Raw genomic sequence first — 27,308 nt, forward strand, 5'->3', positions numbered from 1 at the left:
CTAAACAGTCGGAAAAATTACAGTCGCTCTCCAAGTGAACAATTCGTCGCCACTTGGAGAAGCGGTGGTGACAGGAACGATTCCAATATTGCACTTTGCCGAAAACACTTTATTGCCTTACGTAAGGCGTCCTTCTCAAACACGGAACCGCACTGTACTTCTTTTTTTCGCAGGAGTCGGTGGATGCAACTATGGTTATGATGATTATCCAACGCCCACTGCGTTAACCTTCATCACACAACAGCATCCTCACTTCCCCCTCAACATATTGCACACGAAAACAAACATCAGAAACGAGAACTAACGCCTATCAATTGCGTTTGGCCGTTTAATATTCACCTGATTACGGCACTGTTTTATTGCAACACGAAAGTCCCGTTTTAGCGAAACGTCTATTGCTTCCAGGTGATGATGATACACCTCTTCGAATGCATCCCGATTTGGCTAACGATGATAGATGCACCGTTTTGTGTATACGTTGCACACAGTGCTACCAGTCAATGGGATGGTCGAAGGGACACGCAAAATTCGAAACAGAGAGTGTTCTGGAAAATCAACCCGAAAGCGAAGAGTACCGGTACACTAAGATCGCTTTTCACTGCGCTGGTAGTAAACGGCAACGCACCGTGCTCTTTTCGGAGGCACGGTTTTTCACGGTGCGTAGTTCACACTGACGAAATCGTCACTATTTTCCTTGCTGCTTTGCTGGACACGAAGGAACTGTCACAATTTTAGTCGAATGTTTTTTACCTCGCACCTTGCTGTCAGAACGAGCAACAATCATTAAACTCTTGTTGATCATCGCGCGGATGACAGACACATTTTTCGTATGTTTACAACGTAAATTTTCATTACTACTTCAAATAGGAAACAAATTAAAGATGCTTGATTTGGGGATCAAAATGGCGTGATGTGGATCAATGAAGGCATAGTTATTTATTATCAATGGTGGTATCAATTTACGAAGAGATTGCGAAATCCTTTCTCTTACGTTCCCAAAGGATGTGCACTCGTCTTTTGACAACCGTTGGTTGCTTGGTGGAAGTGTCAAATTATACAACAGGGCATCTGCTGGTGATCAGAACAAAAAATCTTTGCTGTGTTGTGGATAAAAGTGATTAAAAATCATTCTTTCGCTAAAGTTGAACTTACTAGACTGGTTAAAACATCTGCAGCATTCCTTTCGTCATCAGCATTAGCAAGTTCGACGCACTCGAGCAACAGTTTCAGGGGTGTAATTTCGCTTTTGTAGACACAACGCCTCCGTAAGCATGTTTACGGTAAACACACATCAGCACGTAAGTAGTCCATCGAAGGAAAACGTTCGGTTCCTAATGGTGGCACATCAAATAATGGTCGTTCGATACTGGTTTGGCAGCAAATACTGTTCCATCTGTCCCAAATTACGCCACGGCACAGTAACATCGCGTTCAAGAAGCAACACAAACACCATCATCAGCAGCAGCAGCAGCAAGGAAAGGAAGCAGTATCTCAGCTCGCGCAGCAAGAGTTTGTTCCCCGTCTGAAGCAATCTCTCGTGCAGCTGTACACCGATGCGTTCCGCAGTACGGTGCAGCCACCGTCACCGTCTCCGTCGTTGCCCGCTTCACTGCCAGCCGAAGAGTTGTACCGGCTAAAGCTGCCCCGTCGGCTGGAACGCAATCTCCTCAAACACTTCAGCCAGGTTGAGTTGCTGGGTAGCATACGGGAGAGCGGTCCCTGGAGCCTGAATGTGACGCCGCGGGTGAAGAAAGGACGGCAGTCGGCAGGAGTGCAGGAGAAACTGCTCTTCAGTGGTGAGGTGGTGCAGAAGCTAGCGCGGGGTTTGTTATTGCATCATACTAGCGGCAGTTACGCACAGCAGCGAGGTTTCAAAACGGTTAGATCCGTCAGTGCCGAAATGAAGCGCAATCCAGCACTGTACACGCGTATGAAGGATGCCCTAGGTAGGTTATGTTTGTCCTGAATTGTACTTTTTACAAAGTAATCGGTTCGTTTCTGCGTTCTCACAACAGCCACTCCACCAGCGGCCCAGATATCTCACAAGTACGACCCGGTAGCTTACTCCGCTCACACGATCAGTCCACAGGCACACGGTGAACCGTTGAGCAAACTTCTCGAAAATGATCCCTCGCTGAGCGACGAGCAGCGACAGCGGTTGAAAATTGCGTTCGCCGAAGGATACCTTACCGCGTCGCATCCGGACCAGCAAAACCGCTCGAGCAAGGCAATGAAATATTTGAAATTTTTTCAACAGCTGCTGATAATCGTCGTATTTATTGGCATCTTCATCAGCATGTTTGCATCACCGAACGGTTCCGTCTTCAGGTACGTGCGAAGGCTTTGGTTTCCGTTTCCGCCCAGTGCCCAGACTGACCATCGCTTGATGTTTGCTTACTTTAGTAGAATACAGCTCGGCAATCAGGTGGAAGTCGACCCGGAAGACATTACCGTGACGTTCGAGGACGTGAAGGGATGCGACGAGGCGAAGCAGGAACTGAAGGAGGTGGTCGAGTTTTTGAAAAATCCGGGCAAGTTCAGTAATTTGGGTGGCAAACTTCCAAAGGGTGTTCTGTTGGTTGGTCCTCCCGGAACGGGCAAGACCTTGCTGGCGCGCGCCGTTGCTGGTGAAGCGGGTGTCCCATTCTTTCATGCTGCAGGGCCAGAATTTGACGAGGTGCTCGTCGGGCAGGGTGCCCGCCGTGTACGGGATTTGTTCAGTACGTATACGCAAGAGTTCGTATGTGAAAATGGCAATGTTTTCATAAGTTATTCCGTCACACTTTCAGAGGCAGCCAAGGAACGCGCTCCGTGTGTTATTTTTATCGATGAAATCGATTCCGTTGGTGCAAAGCGCACTAACTCGGTGCTACATCCGTATGCGAACCAAACGATCAACCAGCTATTGTCGGAGATGGACGGCTTCCAACAAAACGAAGGCGTGATCGTGCTCGGTGCCACCAATAGGCGCGATGATCTCGACCAAGCCCTGCTACGGCCGGGACGTTTCGATGTAGAAGTTGTAGTACCGACACCGGACTTTACTGGTCGGAAGGAAATTTTAACCTACTATTTGGGAAAAATCTTGAGCAGAGACATCAACACCGACCAGCTGGCTCGAGGAACAACCGGTTTTACTGGTGCGGATATCGAGAACATGGTCAACCAAGCTGCGTTACGGTAAAACCTAAGGCGGCGTTAGGACAAAAAATACGTTCGTTTCTAAAAACTTATCTCTGACGTACATTCACAGTGCGGCTATCGATGGAGCTGAGGTGGTCACAATGAAACACTTAGAGAATGCCCGTGACAAGGTACTTATGGGTCCGGAACGCAAGTCGCGTCTGCCGGATGAGGAGGCCAACAAAATTACCGCGTATCACGAGGGCGGTCATGCAATAGTCGCCTATTACACGAAGGTTGGTATTGTGTGCGCAAAGAGAGAGGAAAAAGCAATGGAATTAGCTTTACTGTGTTCGTTTTCACAGGAATCGCATCCACTGCACAAGGTAACAATCATGCCACGAGGACCCTCGCTGGGTCATACTGCGTACATACCGGAAAAAGAACGCTACCACGTCACGAAGCAGCAACTACTGGCCATGATGGACACAATGATGGGTGGACGAGCTGCAGAAGAATTGATCTTCGGACAAGACAAAATCACTTCCGGTAAGTAAGGTTTGGCCGGAACATGTTTAGGACGACTCGAAAACGATCTTTTTTCGAAACCCATCCACAGGCGCCAGCAGCGATCTGAAACAGGCAACTTCAATCGCTTCCCACATGGTAAAGGAATGGGGAATGTCGGAGAAGGTGGGTCTGCGGACGATTGAGGGACCGAAAAGCTTCGGTCAGAGCGAGGTACTGTCGCCAGCAACCATTGAGGGTGTGGACAATGAAATCAAGAAGCTGCTGAACGACAGCTACGAGCGCGCCAAGGCGATCCTGAAGCAGCACGCAAAGGAGCACAAAGCATTGGCGGAAGCGTTGCTTAAATACGAAACTCTCGACGCCGAGGACATTAAGGCCATCATGGGTGGTGAAAAACTATCGAGTGAAGAAAACTAACTCATCTAGGTTTTTATTTCGTTTATCGAACGCCCTGCAACCGGTAAACGGAATACGCTTCGCTTTAGAATAAACGGAAACGGATGTCTTCTGACGGTCCGTTGCAAGCAGAAATTCAGAATCGGAGAATCAACGGCCGCGGATTTGTTGTACGGATGTAGGTGAAATGCTACATACCTCCAATCACGATTGCTTAAGTGGTGGTCAAATAGTTACAGTAAAACACACAATAGACCTAAGCAGGAAAAACAAGCAGAAACATATTACTTATCCTCTGGAGCGAGGCTGATGAGGGAACGATGTAGCTTTCCCCAGGGTGAATAATAGATGATAAAACGTGGTCTGTAAAAATCGACAAACATCCCGCTGTATCCATGGTATCACGGTGTCGAGATGAGAATAAACTACTGTTACAACAATTGTCTTACTACTGTCAACTTGCTTGTAATTTACGATTGCAACTTTGTGGAATACTTTATTCGTCATACTGTTTCTGTATCAGGCTTTGCGGTAGAACTATCCGCTAGTGAGTCACATCACCTAGTCATCTGAGTCACGTTTTTCAACAATGCAATCCGAAAGTTCCTGTTGCATCTCAATAAGTCCTTCGTCGAGCTCTCTGGTACCTTGCGTACCGCAATCCGTGTTGTTTGCGTCCTTCTTGCATTCCTTGTACTCCTTTTCTGATGCTTTCACCAAAGCCTTGGTGTCTTTCTCGACCGATTTAAAGCATCCTTTAATCTGCAATTATGAAATGGTCCACATTTTGGATGTCACGTAAACGAGTGCGCTCCCTTGCTACTTACCTTCGAGTACTTTTGAATAGTGCTAATCAGGTCGATGGTTGGATTCATGAGTCGTTCTTGCAGGCGTCCCATAACATACGACTTAAGATACTTGTCTTTCATGTCTATCTTCATAGCTTTCTTCAGCAGTTTGTGTACCTCCCGGTACGTGAGCCGTGCATCTTCCTTCTTACCACCTCCCTTACCTTTACCACCCTTATCATCCTTATCTCCACCTTCATCGCCCTCCTTACTACTCTCTTCGCCGCCTTCCTTGCCGTCTTCCTCACCATCTTCTTTGCCATCTTCCTTACCGTCTTCCTTGCCACTTTCCTTATCCTTACCACCATCTTCTTCTTCTTCTTCTACTTTATCTTCATCGCCGGAGTTTCCTTTATCTTCTCCCTCGCCACCTTCACCTTTGGCGTCTTTGTCTTCAGATGCGCCATCCTGGGGACTGTCGGATGTGTCGCTTTCTTCTCCTTTAGCACCGGCACCAGTTGGCCCATCTTCGGCACCAGTGGCGCCTTCGGAACCGTCTTTTCCTGTAACGATGGATCGGTCAACGGGAAGATTTAGTAGTTGCAAGGAGTTGCATGCCATCCCGCAAAGTCTTCTTATGCCGGACAGGGTAGGGTCGTGATAGGCCACCGTGGAGTCTCTCTTGCAGACCACTCGACGGGTGAAGTTGGCAGATAAGCCAACTAGTAGTTGCAGTAACTTACCTGCTTCTTCCGCCCCATCGGCTGGCCGGGCGGACACAGCCAGCACGAGGCACAAAGTACCGATCAACAGAAGATAGAGCTTCATTAGTATGGAAAAGTAACTAATGGTTCGTGAGGATATGCAGTCCGACTTGTGATCTTTGCTACATGATATGATCTCTTTTTATATTGGCCAGAAAACAATCACGCGCTTGTTCAGACCCGCTTCATGGACACCTCGTATTGATCCAGCTTTATTAATATAAACGGCCCGCGGTGGACTTTTAAAGGTAAACAGATCAACAATTATTTGCGATTACTTTGCGCGAGGATGGCGCAACTTAGAAAAAGATTTATACTATAGTCGAAGTACGCACTAACAATGTACTGAGCTTATTTAATTAAGTCTAGTATGTTGCATGCTTTTGGGAATTGAATTTTAACTATAGATCCACGAAAATGATTAGAGTTTGATATCGATTGTCAAAGAATTGCAGAAGGCGAAGTCATTAGAAATATTCAATCAAAAATGGCTAAAATGCTATTGATTGTCTTGCTGGTTTCAGGCAAAAGAAATGAACCTTTCCGCGAGTTTCGTTCTCAATTGGAGAAATAAACAATGCTAGCAGTTGAATAGTGGAATGAAAGATTTTATTGTTGATTTTATACACACATTTGCAAACAAATCTAAAATTTTAAAGTTTTCTCTAGGTTATGTTTTGATACACTCAAATAGTGCATTACTTTTTCTGCAAAACCTACTAATTTTAGTGGGCCCGTTATTATATGTTTTACATTCAAATTTAATTTAGTGAGAAATAGTTTAGTTGGCAACACTGCCAGCAAAATGCTGTCAAACGACGGCGTCCATCAAGAAAAACATCGGAAATTCGAGAAAATCGAACTGATTGTTCGCTTGGAAAATATACACTTGCGACAAAAGTAAGTAAACGAAATGGGCGACAATTTTGGTATTCATCGTGGACCTGCTAAAAAGAACGCCGAACCCGCTGAAGATCGTACGCAGGGACAGATTTTGAGCGATTTTCTGGCTCAGCTGGAAGACTACTCTCCGACGGTGCGTACGACGGACGGAAAGAAAAATGTACACAAGTAAACACCCTGATTAATGTTCCGATTGATGATACTTAAAGATCCCGGATCCCGTGACAGGCCACTACTTGAACTCTGCCGGATTCGAAAGTTCCGATCCGAGAATGTAAGTCGCACCAGTGCATCGTTTATGCAATCAGAATCAGGAGTTAACCGTTTGCGTCCTCTATGATTGCAGCGTACGCCTCATCTCTATCGCTGCACAGAAATTCATCTCGGACGTGGCAAATGATGCACTGCAACACTGCAAGACACGCACGAACAGTGCCCCGACATCCGGCCACGGTTCGTCGAAGAATCAAAACCAAAAGTCGTCCAAGGACCGCAAGTACACGCTCACCATGGAGGATTTGCAGCCAGCGCTGAACGATTACGGCATTACCGTCCGCAAGGCACACTATTTTGTTTAGTGGCATTTTCGAAAAGTTCTCTCTTTTCAATTAATGTTGTTACGAAAAGTGATCAAATAGGAACTACGTGTCGCCGTTCCCCATATAATATTCCGAACAATATTCGTCTAAATAAAGGGCAATTACTTCGAAAAACAATGTATTCTTAACTTAACTTTAGTCTTCCGTAGTGAGTAGTTACGTTGCTGTCTCGTATTCATTTTAAGTGCAATCTGGATTCAGTTACAGTTACGAATATCCAACATTGACCATGCTAAAAAATTGATTTTTGTTATACCACAAGGACATAGCGCAGATAGAACATTGCTTTCGAAAATGTTTTGGTATTTTATGGTACACCTTATGTTAAACGAAATATAAAAAGAACTAATCGGAACTGATCAGGGGGTAAAAAAGAGAATACCAAGCGTATGCAGAAAATCAAAGCCAGTTTTAAAGGTTAAGTAAATTTCATGATATATTTTCATTCTCTTTCAATTCTACAACTTTCATAATAGAGTTTAGTTTCGTTTTGTGTTTACTTGCTTCTTGAAATATGAAACTTTGTGTTTGTTGTTTTGTTTTCTGCTTTCACCTTTCCTGTGGCTCACTGTTAGCCAGAATTGAGTTCGTTACAGTCATAATCATATTTATAGTAATATTGAATGTGGTTTTGCTTGATTTTCTTTAGACAGTGAAGCAACATGCAGAGTTTCTTTTTATTTTCTGATTCTGTTTCATTTCCTAATTTCCATTATCGTCGCTGCTGTATGTTTAGAAGTTTGTTGTTGGGTTGTTTTGTGTTCGTGTTCTTCGTTTAGCCTTCTTAACAATGTATGCTGCGGCCCTTCGAAGTTGTTATTCCATTCATTTTCAGTATTTATTCCTTTGCTTTACACTTCCTTTCTCCATATTCGAGTATGAATTTTTCCATCATCCGTTCGCCGTTTTTAAATCCGTCCAATAAAAAGAAATACGTTATTAGGAAGGAACGAGAAATGGTATGTATTCTTTTTTTAGCCAATTGGGTGAAATTTATGTGCACCTTTTACTCCTTTTTCTAAAAAGCAAGATACAGGATAATTTTGATTTGCTTTTTATTGTTTTTTAAAGTTTTTTTTAAATTCAGATTTTCATTCGTTCTATTTCGTCTCCTATCCACATTCTTTGCAATTACTTTCCCCGTTTCCCAGTGTCCCCTAATGTCTGCATATGCTTACTGCTGGTGCTAAAAATGATTTCTAATTAATATGAAAAATCTAATACATATCTCTGCAACAGTACATACTTATATGCTTCCCGCCATCACACCCCCCACTATTGGGAGTTCTATACTGACGCTCCCCCCGCTTCCCTGCATTCATTTTCCGTCAGTACTTTACGTCTTCCCACCCAACTAATTCGTTCCCTGTGCATTTGCTCAGTATTTGAGCCCCGTTGCCCCATTTGAAATTCTATTACCTCGTCACAGCGGCCCGCTGGGTCAGTCGGCAGCCCATTTCCCGTTTGCCGACCCCCCCGGGGGCCCCATTTCTATAGTGTAGTATAATCATTTACGTGTAGTAATCATAAGGTAATTCAAGTAGATGTGTATCGATGATGCGATAGCTTTCAATATGGAGAGATAGAGTGCAAAAAAGCGAACCTTCACTGAAGTGTACAGCCTTGTTTTCCTTCGAATCTCCTAATGACACTTATTTTCACCGTTCGTTCGACAGGCGGCAGCAGAAGGGTCGGATCCCACTCGAAATGCGGCACTCATCGCATCGCGTAAATAATCTCGGAAAACGGTTCACCTCTTGCGCTTCACAGGTGCTTGTATCGATAGGCGATCGACAAGCTTGAAGATATCACCATTAAAAATTCCTAGTGTTTCAGGACGCCAACAGCACCGAAACTGTTGACACTGTTGTCAGCGGCGGTGCTGCTGTCCTTTTTGACCTTGATCGGTACCATCGCCATAGAGTTTTCTTCCGACGATGGCGACGATGAAGTGGAAGAGAAGGAGATTGGTGAATCTTTTCTCGCCCCTCCATTGATGACCGCTGGCCAGCTGCCTTCCTTATTTTCTACAGCTAAAATCACATGTTTACCACCGTGTACTTTTGGCTGGCGGGCACCGTTAGGGACGCCGCCGCTGGCTGGTTCATCGCCCCCGCTCGATGATCCGCACAAAGTAGAATCGTTTGGATGCTGTGTTTGATGCTGCTGCTGGGGATAATGGTTTTGTGGACCGCGGCTAGCTTCCGGTGAGATCGGACTGCCATAGCAGATCTCCGGAAGGCTGGTGCTCTGTTGGATGCGGTTTGTACTGGAATCGAAATGAAGCTGGTGAATTTTCTTCAAAGGCAGCTGTCGGTTATGTTGGCTGTTTGCTGCCGCAATCGCCGTTGATCCTCCCCCTCCTGCAGTCGTTGTCGTCGTAGTTGCATTTGGGGTCATTAGCGACGAGGTGCTGCTTCTTGCCGTACCACCGATCGCCATGCCGAACCCGGACGAGGTTTGCTTAAAGCTGTTGCCACTGCTGCTGTTGCCGCTGCAACCGTTGCTACAACTATTGTTTCTGCTACTACTGGAACTGGTGTTGCTTCCACTTCCGCCGTACTCGTCATCGTGCGGAACGTGTTTTCGTCCCGCTCGACCAGAGCTGTTCCGCACAGTGACGCCTTCGTCTGGCAGCAATTTTTGTGCGTTGCTGCCGCAGGAACCATAGTTGATGCTTTTGTTGCTGGCCCTGTTGTTACTGCGACCACCTCCATGGGTTCCACTCGGGCCCGGTTTATCGTCTGTGATGGCGTTTCCGTTACCGATTACCTCGTTCATGATGTCGATCTTGGAATCGTAGATCAGCTGACGAATCTTTTTATTGCTATCCTGAATCATATCCTCTAGCGAGTAATAGTATTCGTTGCCTTCCACCGGTGGACGTCGACGACTGCCAATCGCTTGTCCTGCCGTCCAACCACTCCCACAGGCACCGGATAAGCCACCCATAAAGTATGGGCTGCTACTAACACCGTTGTTCAGCTTGTTGACGTGAATGATCTCATAATGCGAGTCCCGCGGATTTCGACTGTTCATGTTCTTCATCAGTAACGTTTCGTACTCGCAGCCTCGTCCATCGATTCGGCTACCAGCAGACCCGGATCCGGACCCACTGGCGACCCCGCTACCACTGCCTGCACCGCCCATCAGCGCGAGTTTTCTCTTGCGCCTGTGCTTCCGGTTATTCTTAAGGCTGTAATTATGGTGCTCGTCATCGGCCGAATCGCCCTCGAGCGGATCGTTGTACTGCTCGAAACGGAACCCACCGTCAACCTTAGCGGCGCCGGCAGCATCGGTCATGCGCGTTGTGCCACCATCATCTTCGTCTGCGTAACCACCACTTAGGCGCAGGTTTGGCTGATAGCAGAGCCGGTACTTGCCCAGGTTCTTGTCGTACAGGAACTTTGTAGATGGTTTCATGATCGACTTTAGCGGTATATCACTACCGATAGCGACGTGGCCACCGATGGCAGACTTGAATGATTTTGGCGTATCGCCCACTCCACCTCCAATCATCAGCGCCCTGTTCATCGTGGCCAATGGTGCAGATAGGTCATTGTCCCCTAGGTTGTGATGGTGATCGTCGATGTAGTTGATATGGATCGGCGAGAGCTGTGGTTCCGGGCTGGCGTGACCATCGGTTGGTGTAAAGTACACCGATGCTTTACTCTCGTCCACGCTTTTGGTGGACATATTTTCCAAATATTTGAGTGCATACTCGGAGCCAATCGCTTTCGTAGCTGCCTTTTCGGCCTCCATCTGTGACAGTTTCTCGATCTTCGCCTTCAGATACACCTCGAAACCTGCAATCCGTGCGCGGTGGGCAGATAAAGCGCAAAGAGAAAAGAGTTAACAATGGGTGATAAATAGCACCTCACCGAAGGGCCCAACGTATATTTTTTAATTTACTTGCACTACCGACAACACCTTGTAGCAGCGCCATTTCTAAAGATAATGTAATGAGTTAAAGTTACACATAATCAGGTATTGAATCAGGGATGTGGGGAGATTATTCCTGTCGCCTCTGTCGTTGTCGGTGATGGTGATGCTGATTTTGTCTTCCAGATGTGTTAGTAGCAGTTAGAAGTGCATTCATTTAGCGAAGGTGCAGTTTTACATGCATACATCAATCATATATTAAATACCATATTTCGTTCTTGCCGTTACACTTTACAGGTTTTTCTTAATTTAATCAGCACTACGACCAATTTTTTTTTACATCACTTATAAGCAAAGCATTTAAAGCACATACAAAAGATTCGGCAACACTTCAATCGAATGCGTTCAGAATTCCATGGAATTCCGAAATTGAGAAATAATAGTTGCATAGCTGCATTTACAAATCTCCCAAAAATGCATCTCTGTTTGAGTTAAGAAAAACGAGTTCGAAAAATGTATCCGTATGTTCGGATTGGAAAATATACATTTCACAAATATTTCCCGTAAGCCGCTGTGAATAAATATTAATTTTTAAACATTGATGAGTCACGACATGTAACAGTGCAGCACCCAGTTGATCGATTGTGTATTAACCCATTCCTGGGGTTTGTGTGGCTTGCAAGTCCGCGACCGAACAAAAACAGCCGGAACGAGTTTAGTTCAAGGACTCTCGAGTTGCTTCTTCGTTGGACCATCGCTAAACACAGAGCGGACGTTGCAGTGGGAGTTATTGATTGCCAGAGGAAACATAGAAAGAATCGTTTGAAAAGAAAATGCAACGGGAGTGCGAGCTTTAACGTTTAGCCACCAAGCCACCGTTAGGAGTTTTCCCGTACTATGCGACTACGAAAACAAGCTGTACGTACTCGTATGTGTCACCGTGGTACGTTGGAGGTCAAGGTTAATGGTTCATGTTTTCGTAATAATGTCGTTTATGCAGCCCGTTTGTAATACGCGCTTCCTTTCTACCTTTCTAATGGTGCTGTACGATGCAACGGGGGTATGTTTGCAGAGAAAAACTTGGGACGTTGGACGGAGTAGATGTTTACGACATCGAGCGATATCTTTTTGCTCATACGTGCCATTTCTGCAGAGTTGTATTGAATTGAAGCGAGAGGAGTAGTTGAAGGGGAAGTTTCGGGGCCAAGCTAAGGATGTATGGACATTTACTTTGACATGACTCACATTTTTGTTGCAATTGCGTATCATCAAAACGCATCGTCGAGAAGGGAACTGGACAAAAAGCGACCCCAGGAACCACATCAAGGTTATTACCCTCTGTCGGCATACAAAAAAGAATTAATATTCTATTCCAGTTAACTAATAGCAACTCAAATGAGTGACTCAAATGGTTGCCAATGTTGGCGATGCGATGTTTGTAGCCCAAATACATTACGACGATGTGGTTTCGAAAGTAAAATGACACAATAAAGATGGTAACAATACAAGACATAGCGATCGATGAGTCTTTTCGTCGGTACGCACATTTCAAAGAATAATGCAAAAACTGACGCATTTAATATTCGGAAATCTCTATGGAGTGTAATGGAAGTATGCCTAATTATTACGTACGATATATCGAAGGTAAGCAGATTTCCCAGCGAAAACATGCACAGAGCTTTTACCCGACGCATGTACGTTGTTACACAAGAAACATCACACACATACAGCTGGCAACATATGTTTACTATTTTAATGTTTACAAGGAACCAATATTCACGCGTACTTTACCGTGACATTATCTGCCAACAACTTTCTACTCTAATGCCTGCAGATTCGCCTCAAGGGTCACCGCTCTATCGGCGAACACGACGATGAATGGGTAATCGATTGGCTGGCTCATTGGCGTTGGAAGTGAGGATCGGTTATTAGCGTTGTTGGATGTTGGAGAAGGATGGAATTTCCAAATATCCATCCTTAGCGTCCGTTGTGTCGAGGAATGTCGTGAGATTAATGTGGGCACACAGAGCTCGTGGAGAACTCGTCGGTGCTTTGCGGTGCGGATACGGTCAATCAGCAACGATGTTATTAGAAAACTAAAGAAACCAAAACGTTTCTTGCATTTTTTTCCAACAGTGCAGCGACAAATCAAAGACCATGTTGGAAATGATCGCGTTTGTCAAGAGGCCACGCCACGGAGATGGGCCTACAAATGGGTGGTGATCTGATCACATCGCCGGAAACGTTCGCTACGAGGATCTGCAAATGGAATTGCGGCGCAAATCCATTCATTCGTCGTCCGCCGACCGTCCGGTGTGTGACAAAAGCGTTAGATTGCGCAGTACGTATTATTGACGAATGGATACCCACCGACCATCAGGTAGTTACACACATACAAAGAGGAGATGCGGAAAAAGAAAAAAAAAGTGTAATGAAAACAAAACGAAACAAATCATAGACAAAGTCACCGTTCGGTTAAACGAATGGCGTCGCGTTGGTGCAACAAACGCGGCTAACATTAAAATGCTACAATAAATCACGAATGCTAAATTTTGCCAAACAAAACCAACACTAACAACACTGGAAGAACACACAATCACATTTCGTTATCGTCATCGTCGACGTCAAGGTGATCGATCGTGGCCAATATGGTCGCTACATCTCTCTCCCTTTCTCTCGTCATCACTTTTGCGACAACGACTGCCCTACTTACCGTCGAAGTCTTCGTCATCTTCGTTCCGACCGCGGCAGTTCTCAAAGTAGAAGCTGGGCAAATTTTCCAGGACCTTGTTCAGCGTCTGCTGCTGGTACTTGTAACCTTCGCGCAAACGAAGCGCTTGGTGAGCACTAAATTTGCGGATCTTGTTGCGTTGGAACACGTAATTTTCGCGCACCCAGGTCAGCTGACCGGTAGAATAGTCACGGACGCGCCGAACCTGGCAAAAACACAATTACATAAGTAGTAAAGCCTCTGTGGAACGCACCCGATCACTGCCATACCTGATCGTAGTATTGATCGCGCAGCGTCGTCAAATGATGCGTGCCGATGTCGCGTATTTCACGAAGATGTTTCGCCTGTGTCGAGTAGCTTCCCTGTATCCAGTCGACTTGTTGTGCACAGTTGTCTTTAATACGGTGCACCTAGGGCGGAAAAAATGTTAGAGAATAATTTCGATCAAATGTTGATTGATCGTTGCACCAGCCTCTAAGGGTGTGCCCTCACCTGTTGAGTGTAGTTCTCCCGCAAACGCTCCAGCTGTTGGCTTTTGTAGTGCTCGATGTTGTCGAGCATAGCGTAAATCTGCCGTGCTTTGGACGACGTCTTGTCGCTTTTGTAGCAGTAGCTGCAGCAATTTTGACAGATGAGTTCGATGAGCCGGAACCGGATGAAGATACGCCGGATACCCTGGAAGATCAGTGTCAGTGCCAGGAAAGAGGCAGCTGATATTGCACCCGTGATAATGCTACCTATCTTGACGCGATAGAACACGATGGGATCGATGTAAAGACTAGAAAAAGCAACAGGAACAAGCAAAAATAATGTTTAAACTGAACGAGAGGAAAGTATGTGAAGTCGCTGAGTAGTGTCGTGTTATCGAAATATGGATAGTTATTTATAATTCGTTACTGTTAGTTAGTCTGTTAATTAAAACAATGTTTTCTAATGGAAAACAATTCAAGTGGGAATCAGAATAAATAATGATTCCAAAAGAGTGCTGTCCTTCGTCGTCCTTCGTTCAATAGACTTGCTTAGACCAACAGCCCGACTTACCGTATGTCTGCCGTAGCATTACCCATAATGTTGATAGCGTAGCAAGTGTACAGTCCACTATCTCGCCGCGAAATGTTGTGAATGCGTAGGAACCCATTCTCCAGCAGCGTAATGCCCATTCCGCCAACCTCGCGCAGCCCATCCCCGGTCATGTTGTCATTCGCCAGCATCTGGAACTCGACTGCCTGCTGGTACTTCCGCTGCTGCGCACCATCCTCCGCCTCGAAGAGCAACGATTTCTGGTCCTGCTCCTGGCTGTGTCGCAGCACTTCGTTCTTGGGCGTAATCCAGATTATATCCGGCGGTGGATTGCCGGTGAACACGCACTCCAGCACGGCGTCGGATTTGAGCAAATGCATGCGGCTGTCCGATGCCTGCAGTAGCTCCGGCTGGAAGCAACTGATGTGCTGTAGAACGCGCACAATATCACCCGGGTAGCCGTTCCGACACTTCAGCTCGGACAGTCGCAGCAGATCGTAGATCTTCTGCGTATCATTAACGGCCTGAAGCTCGTCCAACCAGCCCAGGATCCAGTACATGTGACAATCACAACCGTAGTCGTTATCGAGAAAGTTGGCGTACTGGAGCTCGTGCAGTGTACGGATCTGCTCCGGAATATACATGATATCGTTGCTGGCCACGTCCAGGTAGCGCAGCCGCCGCAGCTCGCCGATCTCCTTCGGTAGGCTGGTCAGTCGGTTGTGCGAGAGGAGCAACGTTTCCAGCCCGGGAACGTTGCGGAACACGCACGGTTCGATCTCCTTCAGGCGCGTGTTGTTGCGTATCGACAAGTACCGCAAATTGCGCAGTATGTCCCGGTTGACGGTGTGGTTGCTGCGCGAAACCCAGTTGCTCAGTGTTTCGAGGTTCGTCGCGTCGAGATGCAAGCGAATCAGTGACCGCTGCTGAGCAAAGATCGAGTTCGGAAGGGCACGCATCAGATTGTTGCTCAGATTGAGTGTCCGCAGGGCGCGGAGGGCCGAGAAAACGGTGGATGGTAGAATGTAGATCTGGTTTTGCTCGACGTGCAGGTAGCGCAAATCGTCGAGCGTATCGAATGCGTTGCGATCGATAAACACCAGCCGGTTGGCGGACAGATCAAGACGCTGCAGCCGTCGCAGCCCGTACAGTGCATTTTTGGAGATCTTTTCGATGCCGTTCCCGCGCAGGCGCAGCACGCGCAGCTGTTTGTTGGGCAGGAAGTAGTTGTCCAGAAACGAGACGAGCGCATTCCCGGCCAGATCGAGCACCTCGAGTGAGCGCAGCTCACGGAACAACTGGAACGGTATCACGTACAGCCGGTTGTGCGCAAGATGCAGCTCGGTCAGGTTGCCCAGCCCGGCGAAGCTGTTGCGTGGAAGATCATTGATCGTGTTGTTCGAAAGATGGAGCACCCGCAGCTGGCCGAGCGGCCGGAACAGGTTAGGTGACAGTTCGTTCAGTCGGTTGCCGCGCAGATCGAGCTCGACCAGCTGCGGTAGATCGTAGAAAATATCACTCTGAAGTTTGTGTAGCTTATTAGTGGCCAGCAGCAGCCGCCGGAGCCCTTCCAGCCGGCTAAAGTGGTCTCTCTTCGCGGCGCTCAGCTGGTTGGCGCTCAAATCCAGCGTATGCAGGTTGCTGAACTTCCGATCGTCTCGGGCGAACGTCAGCGCTAGCTGCTGCTCCGTGACGTTACTGTCGCGCCACCGTACGATTTCGAGATAATTTTCGTTCCTGAGCCCCAGATGATCGGACGCCACGTTGACCACGGGAACGCGCTCGAGCAGAATGCCCCGGTAGGAGCTTACCGGGCGCAGATATTCTTCATTCACCGCCCGCAGACTGGTGTCGGTGCAGTCTAGCACCTTGAGAAAGCTATTTACATCGCCATCGCCATCGCCGTCGTCGTCGTCATTGTATGTCGCGGGATAGTTGGCTAGCGCCGGCGTTGAAGCGTCCGCCGCTCGGTCCAAATTGCCGGCGTCATCGTCGAAGTCGTCGTCGCCGGGCGTCACCGAGGGTAGGGTAGCGAAGTAGCTCACCGAGACGCGGCCGTACGAGGACGTCAGGGCACATTTCGTCTGATCCGTCACGCGCACAACGAGGAGCAGCTGGGTTAATATCAGGACGACTTGCGCCTGCAGATACATTTTGCTTGGAGGGGCAATAGTTTGCAATGGGATTCACTGTCGTACAGATCACTCGCAAATTGTTGAATCCATTGAGCTACGGGAAACCACTGAGGCATCTTTTGTATGCTGTGTGCTGTGGAGTGCAAAAGAAAGAAAAGATACACGTTTAATTAATATGTTTGTTATTATGTTGTTCGGCTTCGGTACAGTCAACATTATTTCCAGACACACTCATTGGAAGCTAACGAATCGACAGTATTCTTTTCAATCTTAGTTCCTCCTGAGCTGATAATACGCTACTCGGAATGAATGCCCTACGGAGGGAGATTCTTGATTACTGCGACAAGGACAGGCATATTTTGTCGTTAATCTGCAATCGTTCGAAAATAAACCGTTACATTAGCACAGTCAATCGGATGATTTAGAGGCAGAAGCAGTAGAGTAGCATTGCATTACCCCTGGTTGATGGGAACCACACTGACCGACCAAAGGACCCGACCCGACAGTTTAATTTTTACTCTCTATTTAAAAGGTTTCGTTGGCCCAGAACATACCACCCGTCCACGAACGTGAACGTGTGTTTATGGTTTGCGGTGTCATAAAATATGCACACCCAGCAAAAAGGATGTTGAAAAGGGGGCCACCGTACATGGCCATCCTTTAACCATCATCGGGAGCATCGTTCTATGCTGGGCGGAGGGCTTGATAATGGCGAAACGGGGTGTTTTTATCTTAGAGAAACGGACTGGGTCATATTTATGACAAAATGGGGTTAGTGTAGGTCTGTTTGTCGGGACATTTCGCCCTTCGCCAGCTCCGGCCTCGACGAGTGGATTTTGCGAGATTGTGTGTCATCAACGAAACAGGACCAACTAGAAACAGTACTGTAGAAAGTTCACTGCATGACAAGCACAACTATTATGTTTATTGCAAAAGCACGTTTCAGATCGAACACTTTCAGATCACAATTTCCTGGTCAAACATAGTACACACCCTAAATTAGCAGTAATACTACCTACTAATACTTATACAACGGTTGTAGCACCGGATAAGTAGGTATGCAACGGTATAGGCTACAAATCAGTGTCCCGGAGTGCTCACCACAGTGCTTCTGGCACCATAATACTTGATTCGATGACTATCACCATCGTTTGATTGGGGCCAATAAAAATTCCCACTTCCAAATCAGCGCCACCACCCGTTTGGGGGGCCGTTTGTTGCACGAGCTGGACAGCAGGAACCAATCATCGCCAAACGCAGGGAGCCAAAAGATATTAAAAGCTAACCAACGACTTGCGCGACACCGCGTCGTGGTGGATACTACGACAGACCGGAATTATATTTAACGTAACCCGACGGCTGGGCGGTCAGTGTATCGCAATATTTGGCCCGCTTTAGCATAAACTAGCAACTAGCTCTTTTGCGTGTGGTCAATAAAAAACGGCGAGAGTGGATAGAAAAAGGCCCCCCCCGGCTGCTGTGCCCCGTTTGTGGTGAAAATGCGATCTCTTTAATGTTTTCCGTAGATTTTTGCTGCCCCAGCGGTGTCGGCCATTTGCCGTTCGCTCACGACCAGTCTGCTGTGTGGTCGCATACTAAGCAGGGATGTCCCATTCTACATTCAACCGAGTTCAACGCACCGACGTCGATGGATATTGATTGATTTTTTGTAGACAGATCCTTTTTGGGCTGGAAAAGTGCGCGAATCACGCGTTTTATGTGGTGTCACTCTGCGGCCACGACTCGAATATACTCAAACGCATATCTATCGCTGCCCCGAGTGGGCCAGAGTGGACTGATAGCCAGACATGACTGGTGATCACAAACGTCCATTAGCGTGATGAGTTGTGTTGAATGAATTATTAAAACATCTGGCAAAAGGGCGCAACAATGAAAGAATCTTACACAAATTGGAGAACGATTAATCAATTCAAGTTCGGTTATAATCACGCTTTTTATACTGATTGCAAATAAAATTATCCAAAGATTTAGTAAACATGGCACAAAGCACCTTTTCGCCAAGTACACTTTTTCTATGACGCACTCATTAAAAATTGACAAAATTACGTTTACGTGTTTGTTTTTCTAGTGAAATAAAGCGACAGTGCTTCGAAACTGACCGAATTTGCTAATTAGTCGAATACTGAAGCAACATGGAAAGCATGTACAGGGTGGTCAAAAACGCGTGCACATTTTGAACTACTCATTATTTGATGTTTAAAACGTCAAACTTGATTCTGGAAAATGTAAACATTTAGTAGACACTTTCAAATTTACGAAATGGGTCACTTTACGCTCGAAGAAAGCTGGGAAATATTAAAAACTTACTTCCAAAGTGGTAGGTCTAATCTCAAACTGTACGATATTTGAAAAGCACATTTCATGTAAGCTTATTCCCACCTCGGTGGTTATGTTAACAAGCAGAATTGTCGTTTTCGGGGTTCGGAAAACCCACACGAGTGACTGTTCGGTGCAGATTTTGGTCTTGCGGCATCATCGGCCGCCGTATGAAAGAATGAAGAAAGAGCCGTCGTAACCGTCAATGGCGAACGCCACCGGGAAATGTTGGTTAATTTTTTCTTTGGCGAAATTGATGCTGAGAACTTAGCTCACATTTGGCTTCAACAGGATGGCGCTACGTGCCCTACAACGACAGCCACGATCAATTGTTTGCGCCGCATCTTCGAAAGTGGAACATTCAGCGGAAATGGTGATGTGAATTGGCCTCCAAGAAGCTGCGATTTGACGCATTTGGATTGATATCTTTGAGGAGCGGTGAAAGATAAATGTTATGCAAACAAACCAACAACTATTGACGACCTTAAGAGCGAAATTGAAATTGCCATTGCCGCGATAGGACCAACGACAGTCGAAAAAGTGCTCAAAAATTGGGTCGACCGAATAGGGTACTGCGAAGCCAGTCGTGGTGGACATTTGAGCGAAATTGTTTTTTACACATAAATTTGATGATCTACCTTTTAAATAAATGTTTAAGCATCAAAAAATATTCAGCCGTTTTTGTTTTATAACCAAATCAAAATGTGCACGCGTTTTTGACCACCCTGTATAAGGTATCAAAAATGAAAAATTGTATATAAAGACTCAATTTAAAAAGAAACATCCTAAAGGCCGATTTCAACAATACTTTGTTAGTGGAAATACGAAACAAAACACACGCTTCTGCGGTTGAAATGACCGTGCGGAACGTGGCACATTCACCGATGTGTTCTCTGCCGTCTGATGTTTACATTCAGTCAATGTTGTCTTTTTTATCTATCGCTGTTCCAGTTTTCTAGGTTCTATGTAATAAAAAAACACAAAACCAGGTGGGTCGGAAAAATGGACCAGAACCGAGGCTCATTTTCTTATCGACACCATCAATGGAGCGCGGCACTTCAAATTCGTCTACCGCTTCGGTTGCTTTGGAGAGTTGCTGCTACCCTTTTACATAACGTTATGTGTCAAAGGCAAAGGATCTCGAGGGCAGTGGATTGAAGGCTTCACGAATTAGTCACGACACTTCGGACCCATCCCTTTTCTCTAATGAGGCCACCAAAAGTGTCAACTCAACCTGGTTGATTAAGGTATGGGCGGCTGACCGGAAGTTACGCAACTCATCCTTTGCCACGCGGCACAACTTGGCCCCACGAATATCCTCGGTCCAGGCCAAACTGTGTGATGATTGTGGAACAGGGCACACCTGACACGTTGAGGAATGATAGTTTCATCAATAATTCAGTACATTAGAGAGACTAGAGGAACGACGACATACCCACCGTATGCCGCATGCGGCAACCGAAGGCATTTGTAGGAATTCGGTAAATGAGATATTAGCGTTTGAACTAACCATGTCAGAGCGCGAGCTGCGGCACAGTATCATTAAGAGGAACAAATGACGATTAATTACTGTAACGTTTTTGAAAATAGTAATTATTGCATTTTTCACATCGAACAACATAAATACTTCATAACCGTTAACATCAAATTTATCTAGAACACAACGTGAAAACGCATTCTAAAGACATTTTCCTATTGCAATTTACATAAAAATTTTCACATCTTTTGAAATGGAAAAACTGGATTTGTTAAGACTTTGGTTTAAAGAACGATAGGAGCCGATATGCAACAATCCTGAACGATTAGATACCGTTGAAACACAAACGTCTAGACTATCCAAAAGAAGTAAAATATCGCCGCTTCTATTCCATTGGATTAGAATTCGCTTTATCCTATTGGAAGCATAATCATAAAATTTCATTTAAGAACTCGTAACCAACATTTTGCCAAACTAGCATTAAATCGATCACTAGACTGAATCAACTATAGGAAACTGCACATTCCATCTATTGGTATTGGCAAACGGTCATGAACCTCAGCGCAATCCAATTTGCTTGCAACTTCGCCACTAATCAGCTCTTCCATCTAGTATAAAGTGCCCTCGGGAATTTGCGAGTATTAAGTGAATTAAATGATCGAATCTAAATCGATGACGGACAGTAGAATGGAGGCGCAGATGACCATAATGAAAACACGGGCTGAAATGTGAACAATCTGCTGAATTGAGGATGGATTGAGGATTGTGGATATTTCCCTCACAAGGAACGATGCCAAGACTCTGCTGAATCTTACTTTACGACGAAAAACATTCGTTTAATAGATAGAAAAGTCAAGAAAACGGCAAAGAATGTAAGACATCGCTGCGGGTATAGAACAATATAAATTATAAGTAATCAAAACCCCGAAGAAGGGCTTTCTTCGTTGAAATTCACCAATTTTTAAAGACCCGTGACAATATCTTTCATAATTTTGTAATCACAGCCAAAGAGGGATTAATAATCAACTGGATTGAATTGATTCCTTTTCGACGCTTCACTATACCAGGCTCGTCTATGTGTCGTGTTTAGATCTCTTCAACACATGAAAAGGATCATCACATCACCCTTCAATTTGTCCTCTTATTTCAACCGCCCTGAATGAAGAAGAATTTCCACTTCAATCGATCGCATTCCAAAGGTCGAGACATATTGCTGGATGGTCTGATTCTTCCAGTAAATGCCATCTTATGCATTCCACTATTGACACAAAATCATTGGCAGTGATGCTCAACGAACCCTGCCGATGGGGTAGGACCATTAAAATGAAGTAGGTGATAATCGGAAAATTGAATGCTCTCGGGCTGTAGTCGCAAAAACATCGTCGCTCCATTGGAACAACGTTGCACTCAAGTTGACGTCGTTTTGGAGCAAGTGCAGTGAAGGAACCAACCACGTGCTCTCTCGTCTTTCTCAGTACGTGTTGTGGTTTGCCAGACCGGGAATTATCGATTGAATCCTTGAAACCATCTTCCACCACGACCGGTGGTCCAATGAAATGACAAAGGCGTGACTGCTTTCTCCTTTGCGCTGTTACAGAAGCAAAATTCTCACCTTCACGAGTAACTTCTTTTTCGCATTTCATCCTGGAGCGGATTGAACCATTTACCAAACCAACCAAGGTTTCTGAATACATATGCTGCACATGTGAGGTAGGTGCCATAGTTTGAGAATTAGTAACACGTAAATAAATGGTATTGTACCGTAAAATCCACCAATAATACATAGATTCCTCATATTTCCAGTCACATGTAACACTCTGTTCAACATGCAAGGCAGGGTTAATTCGATGTAGGAAATCATTCAATAAGTTACATGACAAGATCCTTTCCTGTTAAAGTGCAACACCGGGCGCCTCCATGGCAGCCAAAGAAGACGTGCAGCCGAAGGTCGCTTGTCGCTTGGAAGGTGGCAAGGAACCGGAAACCGGTGTCACCAAGCACTGCACCAGCGACATTCTCCGCCTCTATCGCATCGCATCTTCACTGTCGCTTATCAACAAGGAGAAAGAAGGAACGTTTTGCGTCATCGTTGTTGCCATCTTGACAGATTTTCTCAAGCCCCTGAAAGAAGCTATTCCGCAGGGTGCTGCTGATGCAGTATCAAGGAACTTGTTGGTTTTTAATTAAATACAGCTTCCTTTAGTTCTGCTGTTCATTAAAGAATGCTCATCACTCGAATTTCCCGTTTGGTGAGTTGAAAATTTCCAAGGACTTTTCCGGAGGGACCAATACGTTCCCTAGCTCCGGTGACTGTTGGATGAGGAGAAAGTTCAATGCTTTGAATGCTTTTAGAAAGTTCTTAACATCCTTCAAATGCGAAAGGGCGTGGGAAGTGTTCGATACAGCCGTTCGAGGAACCAATCGATAGTAAGTACGGGGAGAGACAACAGCTTGTTACATCACTTTCTAATCGTCAATTATCGATTATTGGCATCGACAACAAGATTGGATATAACGCTACTTTAAAGCGTTACCGTTGTGTGTTTTGGGGAAAGAAATTGCCCGCGAAGACATGGCACTTTTTGACCATCAAGGTGATCAAATTTGATGGAGGCGCCAGTTTAGAGTGTGTATCAATCACAGAGTCTTTGAAGCAATGTTATACAATAGTGTCTCTCATTTTTTATGTATTGTATAAAATTTCCTCTACAATACTTCTGTACCCACCCTTGGCAAAGTAATTAGTCAAATGCAAAACAATGAAATGGGTTCAAAGTATTCACACTCAATATTAGATTCTGAGAAAACACCGTTTACGTCCTTCATACTCACGTCATTAAATTCTGCGGGCACAACAGAACATCCCTCATAGCAAAACAGTAAACACTTCATCGCTGCCATTAAGTACTTGAGTTACGCGCTTAATCTATTAGCTTTATCAACCCCATAACAACAAAGAGATAATTCGTAGAGGTATTGCATACACAGGTTTATGGTGGGTTTGATCGTACGGTTTCGCCATGACCCATGACAAAACCCGTACACACTTTACCAATAGTTATTCGAACGCTTAAACTAATTGTACAATTTACAATTCCAATTTTTTCATTAATGTTATCATTGTTTTCTGAACACAAATAGTACAATTGTACAATTTATGGGTGGTTCAAAATGTTCTCAGAGGGCCGAGAAGATATGAACGTCGAAAAGCCAAGTTTGGTCGCATGTGAACAATTTTGCTTACAGTTTTCTTCGATTGCAGGTTCGTGGTAGCCCGCTTAAAACAAAATTATCAGAACTTTTTGAACACACCATTATCCATTTGATTGCAAACAATAACTGGGCATTGAAGAAAAATCCGATAGAATTAACTTTACATGGCATTGTTTCGTGCATCGCCATCATCGTTGTCTTGCTGTTGAAGTGTTTAGCTTATTTTTCCATCATACGTACCACACAACTCTTGGGACCGCCATTAGAGTGTGTGCAGTCAATTATGAGAGGGCATTCTGCTCGTCGAAGCGAAACGATTTAATTACACAGCTCAATGGCTGGAAGGTCTGGAATAATGCATACGCAGCAGTGCTTGGCATTGGCACGGTTGGGTTTGTAGCCGTGAATCAACTGCACGGCAGCTTTGAAAATAGCGCTTACCGTGGCTGTTACGTAAGACAAGAAAAATTAGAACTCGGCGAATGATGGCATAATGGCATCCGGCTGACGTTTCAAACAGTCACACATATTTTGAATCAGGACGATAACTGACCAGATGCTTTTGCTGTTGCTCCCTATGCTGTTAATATGGAAATACTGATTGCATCATATCAATTAGGGTATAAAGCCAGCAAATCATATCATCGTTTTTTTATCTTAGAAGAACGGACAGGGTCGTATTTATGATATCATCGTTGTAGAATTCTAATATACACTGCTTTTCCTAATGATAGAATCACCCGTTTTTTCAGACTGAGGCTAAGATAAAACGCTGAACCGATTTTTCGAGATGAAGAATCGATTTATTTAGCAAAAGAAATAATATCCATTGTTTGGTTTTGCGAAAAAAAAATTATTTTGACTTGGGGAGCCAAAAAACGATAAAACGGCTGTTTCAAAACGATAGCTCATTATGTATTATTCAAGAAAATAGGGCCACCCAGTAAAAATGAATAACAATTATGATGTTTTAATAATCAGTGGCCTCTCCACTACGATTTATTACTTGAAATATCCTTTTTGGCATACTTTCGGATAGGTTCTTTAGCACGTTCATCGACAGGGAACGCCAAGCATTTCTAATCGCCACTTCAAGCGTCTGTAAGTTTTCGTACTGCTTGCCATCCGCATAGATCTCTCGAATTAGAATTCCCCAAACATTCTCAATAGGGTTGAGGTCTGGAGAAACAGCCGGCCAGGTCATTAAATTGACTCCCAAATGTTCCAAGTAAGCTTTTGTTGCTCTACTTGCATGGACAGTTGCATTATCCTGCTGGAAAATTAGCTGGTAGTGGTTGAAACGATGCAGGTATGGCTTCAAATTACTCTCCAGAATGGCTATATAACCTTCACTGTTCATTCGTGAAGGAACTATTGCTAAATTACATTTAGCTTGGCTGCTAAACGCACCCCATACATGATGGAACCTCCGCCATAATTCCGTCGTCTAAAAAACGAGGTTCCCGTCTCAAATCTCGCCAGTAGTGGCAAAAACCATCAGGCCCATCGAGATTGAATTTCTTTTCGTCACTCCAAACGACCTGAATTAAAAAAAAACTCAAATATTGGAAAGCTCAATGTATCGATAGCTTACATAATTCCATTCATCTTTCCATGACATACTAGGTTGTTTACTAAGTTTTGCGGTTCGATACCAGAGGGCGCTGCTACGAGCTAATTTTTTTTTGTATATTGGTACACTCTTCAAATGAACGTATGTGAAGTTTCATTTCAATCGGTCACTTAATTTTTTTTTACAAGCCATTTAGTATCGACATGTCACAGTATTTTTCACAATGGAAAAAATCAAGTATCGTGCAGTGATTTAATTTTTATTTTTGAAAGGTTTAAAAGCAAAGGAAAATTATGAACGAATGTTGAAAGTGTATAAGGACTCTTCCCTTTAATTAGGTGGTTAAAAGAGGGGTTTCTGAGTTTAAATGGTCGTAGTAGCCTTTAAGACGATCCATGTCAAAAACGTCAAAAAACAGACACAACATCGGAAATCGTAAAACAATACAGGATATCGTTTTCGAAAATCGTCCAATCACTGATAGAAATTAAGTACAAGACCTAGCCAACTCATTGAGCAGTATAACCAATATTTTGACTGAAGTTTTGGGTTCCTGAAAGCTGTTTGCACAATGGGTGCCGCATTTGCTACAAACGCATTCGAATGCATCTTTCTTGACAACATTTAAAGCGTTTTCGATAGGATAAAGTGGATTTTGTGCATTGAATCATCACTATGGATGAGACTTGGGTCTATCACCATGATCCTGAATCAAAACAAGAGGCTAAGGAGTGGTGTGAACCTTTTTCTTCAGTTCCGAAACGAGTTCGTCCAGAAATTGCCAAAAAGATGTTAGCATCAGTTTTGTGGGATGCGAATGGAATTTTGCTAGCGGATTACTTGCAAATTGATAAAACAATAAATTTTGATTATTTTTGTAACATTTTAGAGCAACTGAAAGCGAAAATTCGTGAAAAAAGACCCGGTTTGCAGAAGAAAAACATCCTCTTTCATCAGGGCAATGCACCGTGTCACAAGAGCATTTTGAAAATGGCAAAAATCCATGAATTAAAGTTCGAATTGTTGAGTATCCACCCTATTCACCAGATTTGGCCCTAGCGACTTCCATCTGTTTTCAAACCTAAAAAAAATCGTGCGCGGAAAGCGTTTTTCATCAAATGATGACGTCATAGCAGCTGTAAAATACTGTGACGTGACAAAAATACTGTCGATACTAAATGGCTTGTAAAAAAAAATAAGTGACCGATTGAAATGAAACTTCCATACGTTCATTTGAAGAGTGTACCAATATACAAAAAAAAAATTCAGCTCGTAGCAGCGCCCTCTGGTATCGACCGCAAAACTTAGTAAACAACCTAGTATGCTCGTTCGCAAATTGCAATCTTGCTGCTTTGTGGTGGGTCTTCATTGCTGGAATTTTTCTCATTGATTCTCTGGCAATGCTTACAGAGGAACTAAGAGTTCTCCAGATTGTAGCATAGCTAACATTCATGTGGAATTCATTCTTAATACGCCGACAACTTTTCGTAGTGTTAGACGCAGCTTTAACTACTCTTTGTTCATCGCGAGGGTTAAGTAATTTTGGCCGGCCAGATTGGCCAGATGACTTCCGAGTCCCATATTTCGATGGATCTTTCAAGTAATTATTGATAACCTTTGGAGATCGTTTCAGTAATGAGGCTATTTCATGATTTGACTTCCCAACACTACGGTACGCTTCAATTTTCCCTTTTCGCCTTCTCCTAATTGAGTTCCACGACCCATTTTTGATCAAAATGGCCAATAAACTACAGGAAATATGCGAGACTACTGAGATTAATAAACTCAGTTACTTGACAATTCAACTAGTGTTAGTAGGACTGGACTAGGACCGAC

At 44.6% G+C, this 27,308-nt stretch overlaps 4 protein-coding genes across 5 annotated transcripts; 2 read left to right on the forward strand and 2 right to left on the reverse strand.

Moving 5' to 3' along the window:
- Positions 1 to 1,074: 1,074 nt before the first annotated feature.
- On the forward strand, positions 1,075 to 4,451 carry LOC128270483 (ATP-dependent zinc metalloprotease YME1L). Of its 2 annotated transcripts, none has more exons than XM_053007887.1 (8): positions 1,075 to 1,298; positions 1,379 to 1,946; positions 2,016 to 2,328; positions 2,404 to 2,720; positions 2,790 to 3,180; positions 3,254 to 3,419; positions 3,489 to 3,672; positions 3,743 to 4,451. In XM_053007887.1, the coding sequence occupies exons 1-8, from the start codon at positions 1,272 to 1,274 to the stop codon at positions 4,069 to 4,071; spliced, it is 2,295 nt and encodes a 764-aa protein (XP_052863847.1). In that variant the 5' UTR covers positions 1,075 to 1,271; the 3' UTR covers positions 4,072 to 4,451. The 2 variants fall into 2 exon arrangements, with proteins under 2 accessions (XP_052863847.1, XP_052863848.1); XM_053007888.1 differs by having other exon boundaries at positions 2,407 to 2,720.
- A 68-nt stretch (positions 4,452 to 4,519) lies between these two features.
- LOC128271904 (30 kDa salivary gland allergen Aed a 3-like) lies at positions 4,520 to 5,706 on the reverse strand. The gene is made up of 3 exons (XM_053009585.1): positions 5,582 to 5,706; positions 4,878 to 5,401; positions 4,520 to 4,812 (listed from the first exon to the last, which is right to left on the reverse strand). Exons 1-3 carry the CDS (start codon positions 5,664 to 5,666, stop codon positions 4,612 to 4,614), a joined length of 810 nt encoding a protein of 269 aa, XP_052865545.1. The 5' UTR covers positions 5,667 to 5,706; the 3' UTR covers positions 4,520 to 4,611.
- Positions 5,707 to 6,442: 736 nt separating this feature from the next.
- LOC128272779 (transcription initiation factor TFIID subunit 10-like) lies at positions 6,443 to 7,207 on the forward strand. The gene is made up of 3 exons (XM_053010652.1): positions 6,443 to 6,638; positions 6,715 to 6,779; positions 6,852 to 7,207. Exons 1-3 carry the CDS (start codon positions 6,516 to 6,518, stop codon positions 7,081 to 7,083), a joined length of 420 nt encoding a protein of 139 aa, XP_052866612.1. The 5' UTR covers positions 6,443 to 6,515; the 3' UTR covers positions 7,084 to 7,207.
- A 341-nt stretch (positions 7,208 to 7,548) lies between these two features.
- On the reverse strand, positions 7,549 to 16,890 carry LOC128274679 (uncharacterized). Its single transcript, XM_053012948.1, has 5 exons — positions 14,759 to 16,890; positions 14,210 to 14,495; positions 13,987 to 14,127; positions 13,700 to 13,922; positions 7,549 to 10,910 (listed from the first exon to the last, which is right to left on the reverse strand). Exons 1-5 carry the CDS (start codon positions 16,888 to 16,890, stop codon positions 8,929 to 8,931), a joined length of 4,764 nt encoding a protein of 1,587 aa, XP_052868908.1. The 3' UTR covers positions 7,549 to 8,928.
- Positions 16,891 to 27,308: the final 10,418 nt, after the last annotated feature.

Source organism: Anopheles cruzii, chromosome 3 (genome assembly GCF_943734635.1).
Source record: "Anopheles cruzii chromosome 3, idAnoCruzAS_RS32_06, whole genome shotgun sequence".
NCBI lineage: Eukaryota > Metazoa > Arthropoda > Insecta > Diptera > Culicidae > Anopheles > Anopheles cruzii.

Coding starts and splice junctions, on each gene's coding strand:
- LOC128270483 (XM_053007887.1), top strand. CDS start 1,272: ATGTTTACGGTAAACACACATCAGCAC. Junction 1,947..2,015: donor GCGTATGAAGGATGCCCTAG/GTAGGTTATGTT, acceptor TTCTCACAACAG/CCACTCCACCAGCGGCCCAG. Junction 2,329..2,403: donor CCGAACGGTTCCGTCTTCAG/GTACGTGCGAAG, acceptor TGCTTACTTTAG/TAGAATACAGCTCGGCAATC.
- LOC128271904 (XM_053009585.1), bottom strand. CDS start 5,666: ATGAAGCTCTATCTTCTGTTGATCGGTACTTTGTGCCTCGTGCTGGCT. Junction 5,402..5,581: donor CGATGGGGCGGAAGAAGCAG/GTAAGTTACTGC, acceptor CCATCGTTACAG/GAAAAGACGGTTCCGAAGGC. Junction 4,813..4,877: donor CTATTCAAAAGTACTCGAAG/GTAAGTAGCAAG, acceptor TCATAATTGCAG/ATTAAAGGATGCTTTAAATC.
- LOC128272779 (XM_053010652.1), top strand. CDS start 6,516: ATGGGCGACAATTTTGGTATTCATCGTGGACCTGCTAAAAAGAACGCC. Junction 6,639..6,714: donor TGGAAGACTACTCTCCGACG/GTGCGTACGACG, acceptor TGATACTTAAAG/ATCCCGGATCCCGTGACAGG. Junction 6,780..6,851: donor GAAAGTTCCGATCCGAGAAT/GTAAGTCGCACC, acceptor CTATGATTGCAG/CGTACGCCTCATCTCTATCG.
- LOC128274679 (XM_053012948.1), bottom strand. CDS start 16,890: ATGTATCTGCAGGCGCAAGTCGTCCTGATATTAACCCAGCTGCTCCTC. Junction 14,128..14,209: donor GGGAGAACTACACTCAACAG/GTGAGGGCACAC, acceptor TTTCCGCCCTAG/GTGCACCGTATTAAAGACAA. Junction 13,923..13,986: donor GCGATCAATACTACGATCAG/GTATGGCAGTGA, acceptor TGTTTTTGCCAG/GTTCGGCGCGTCCGTGACTA.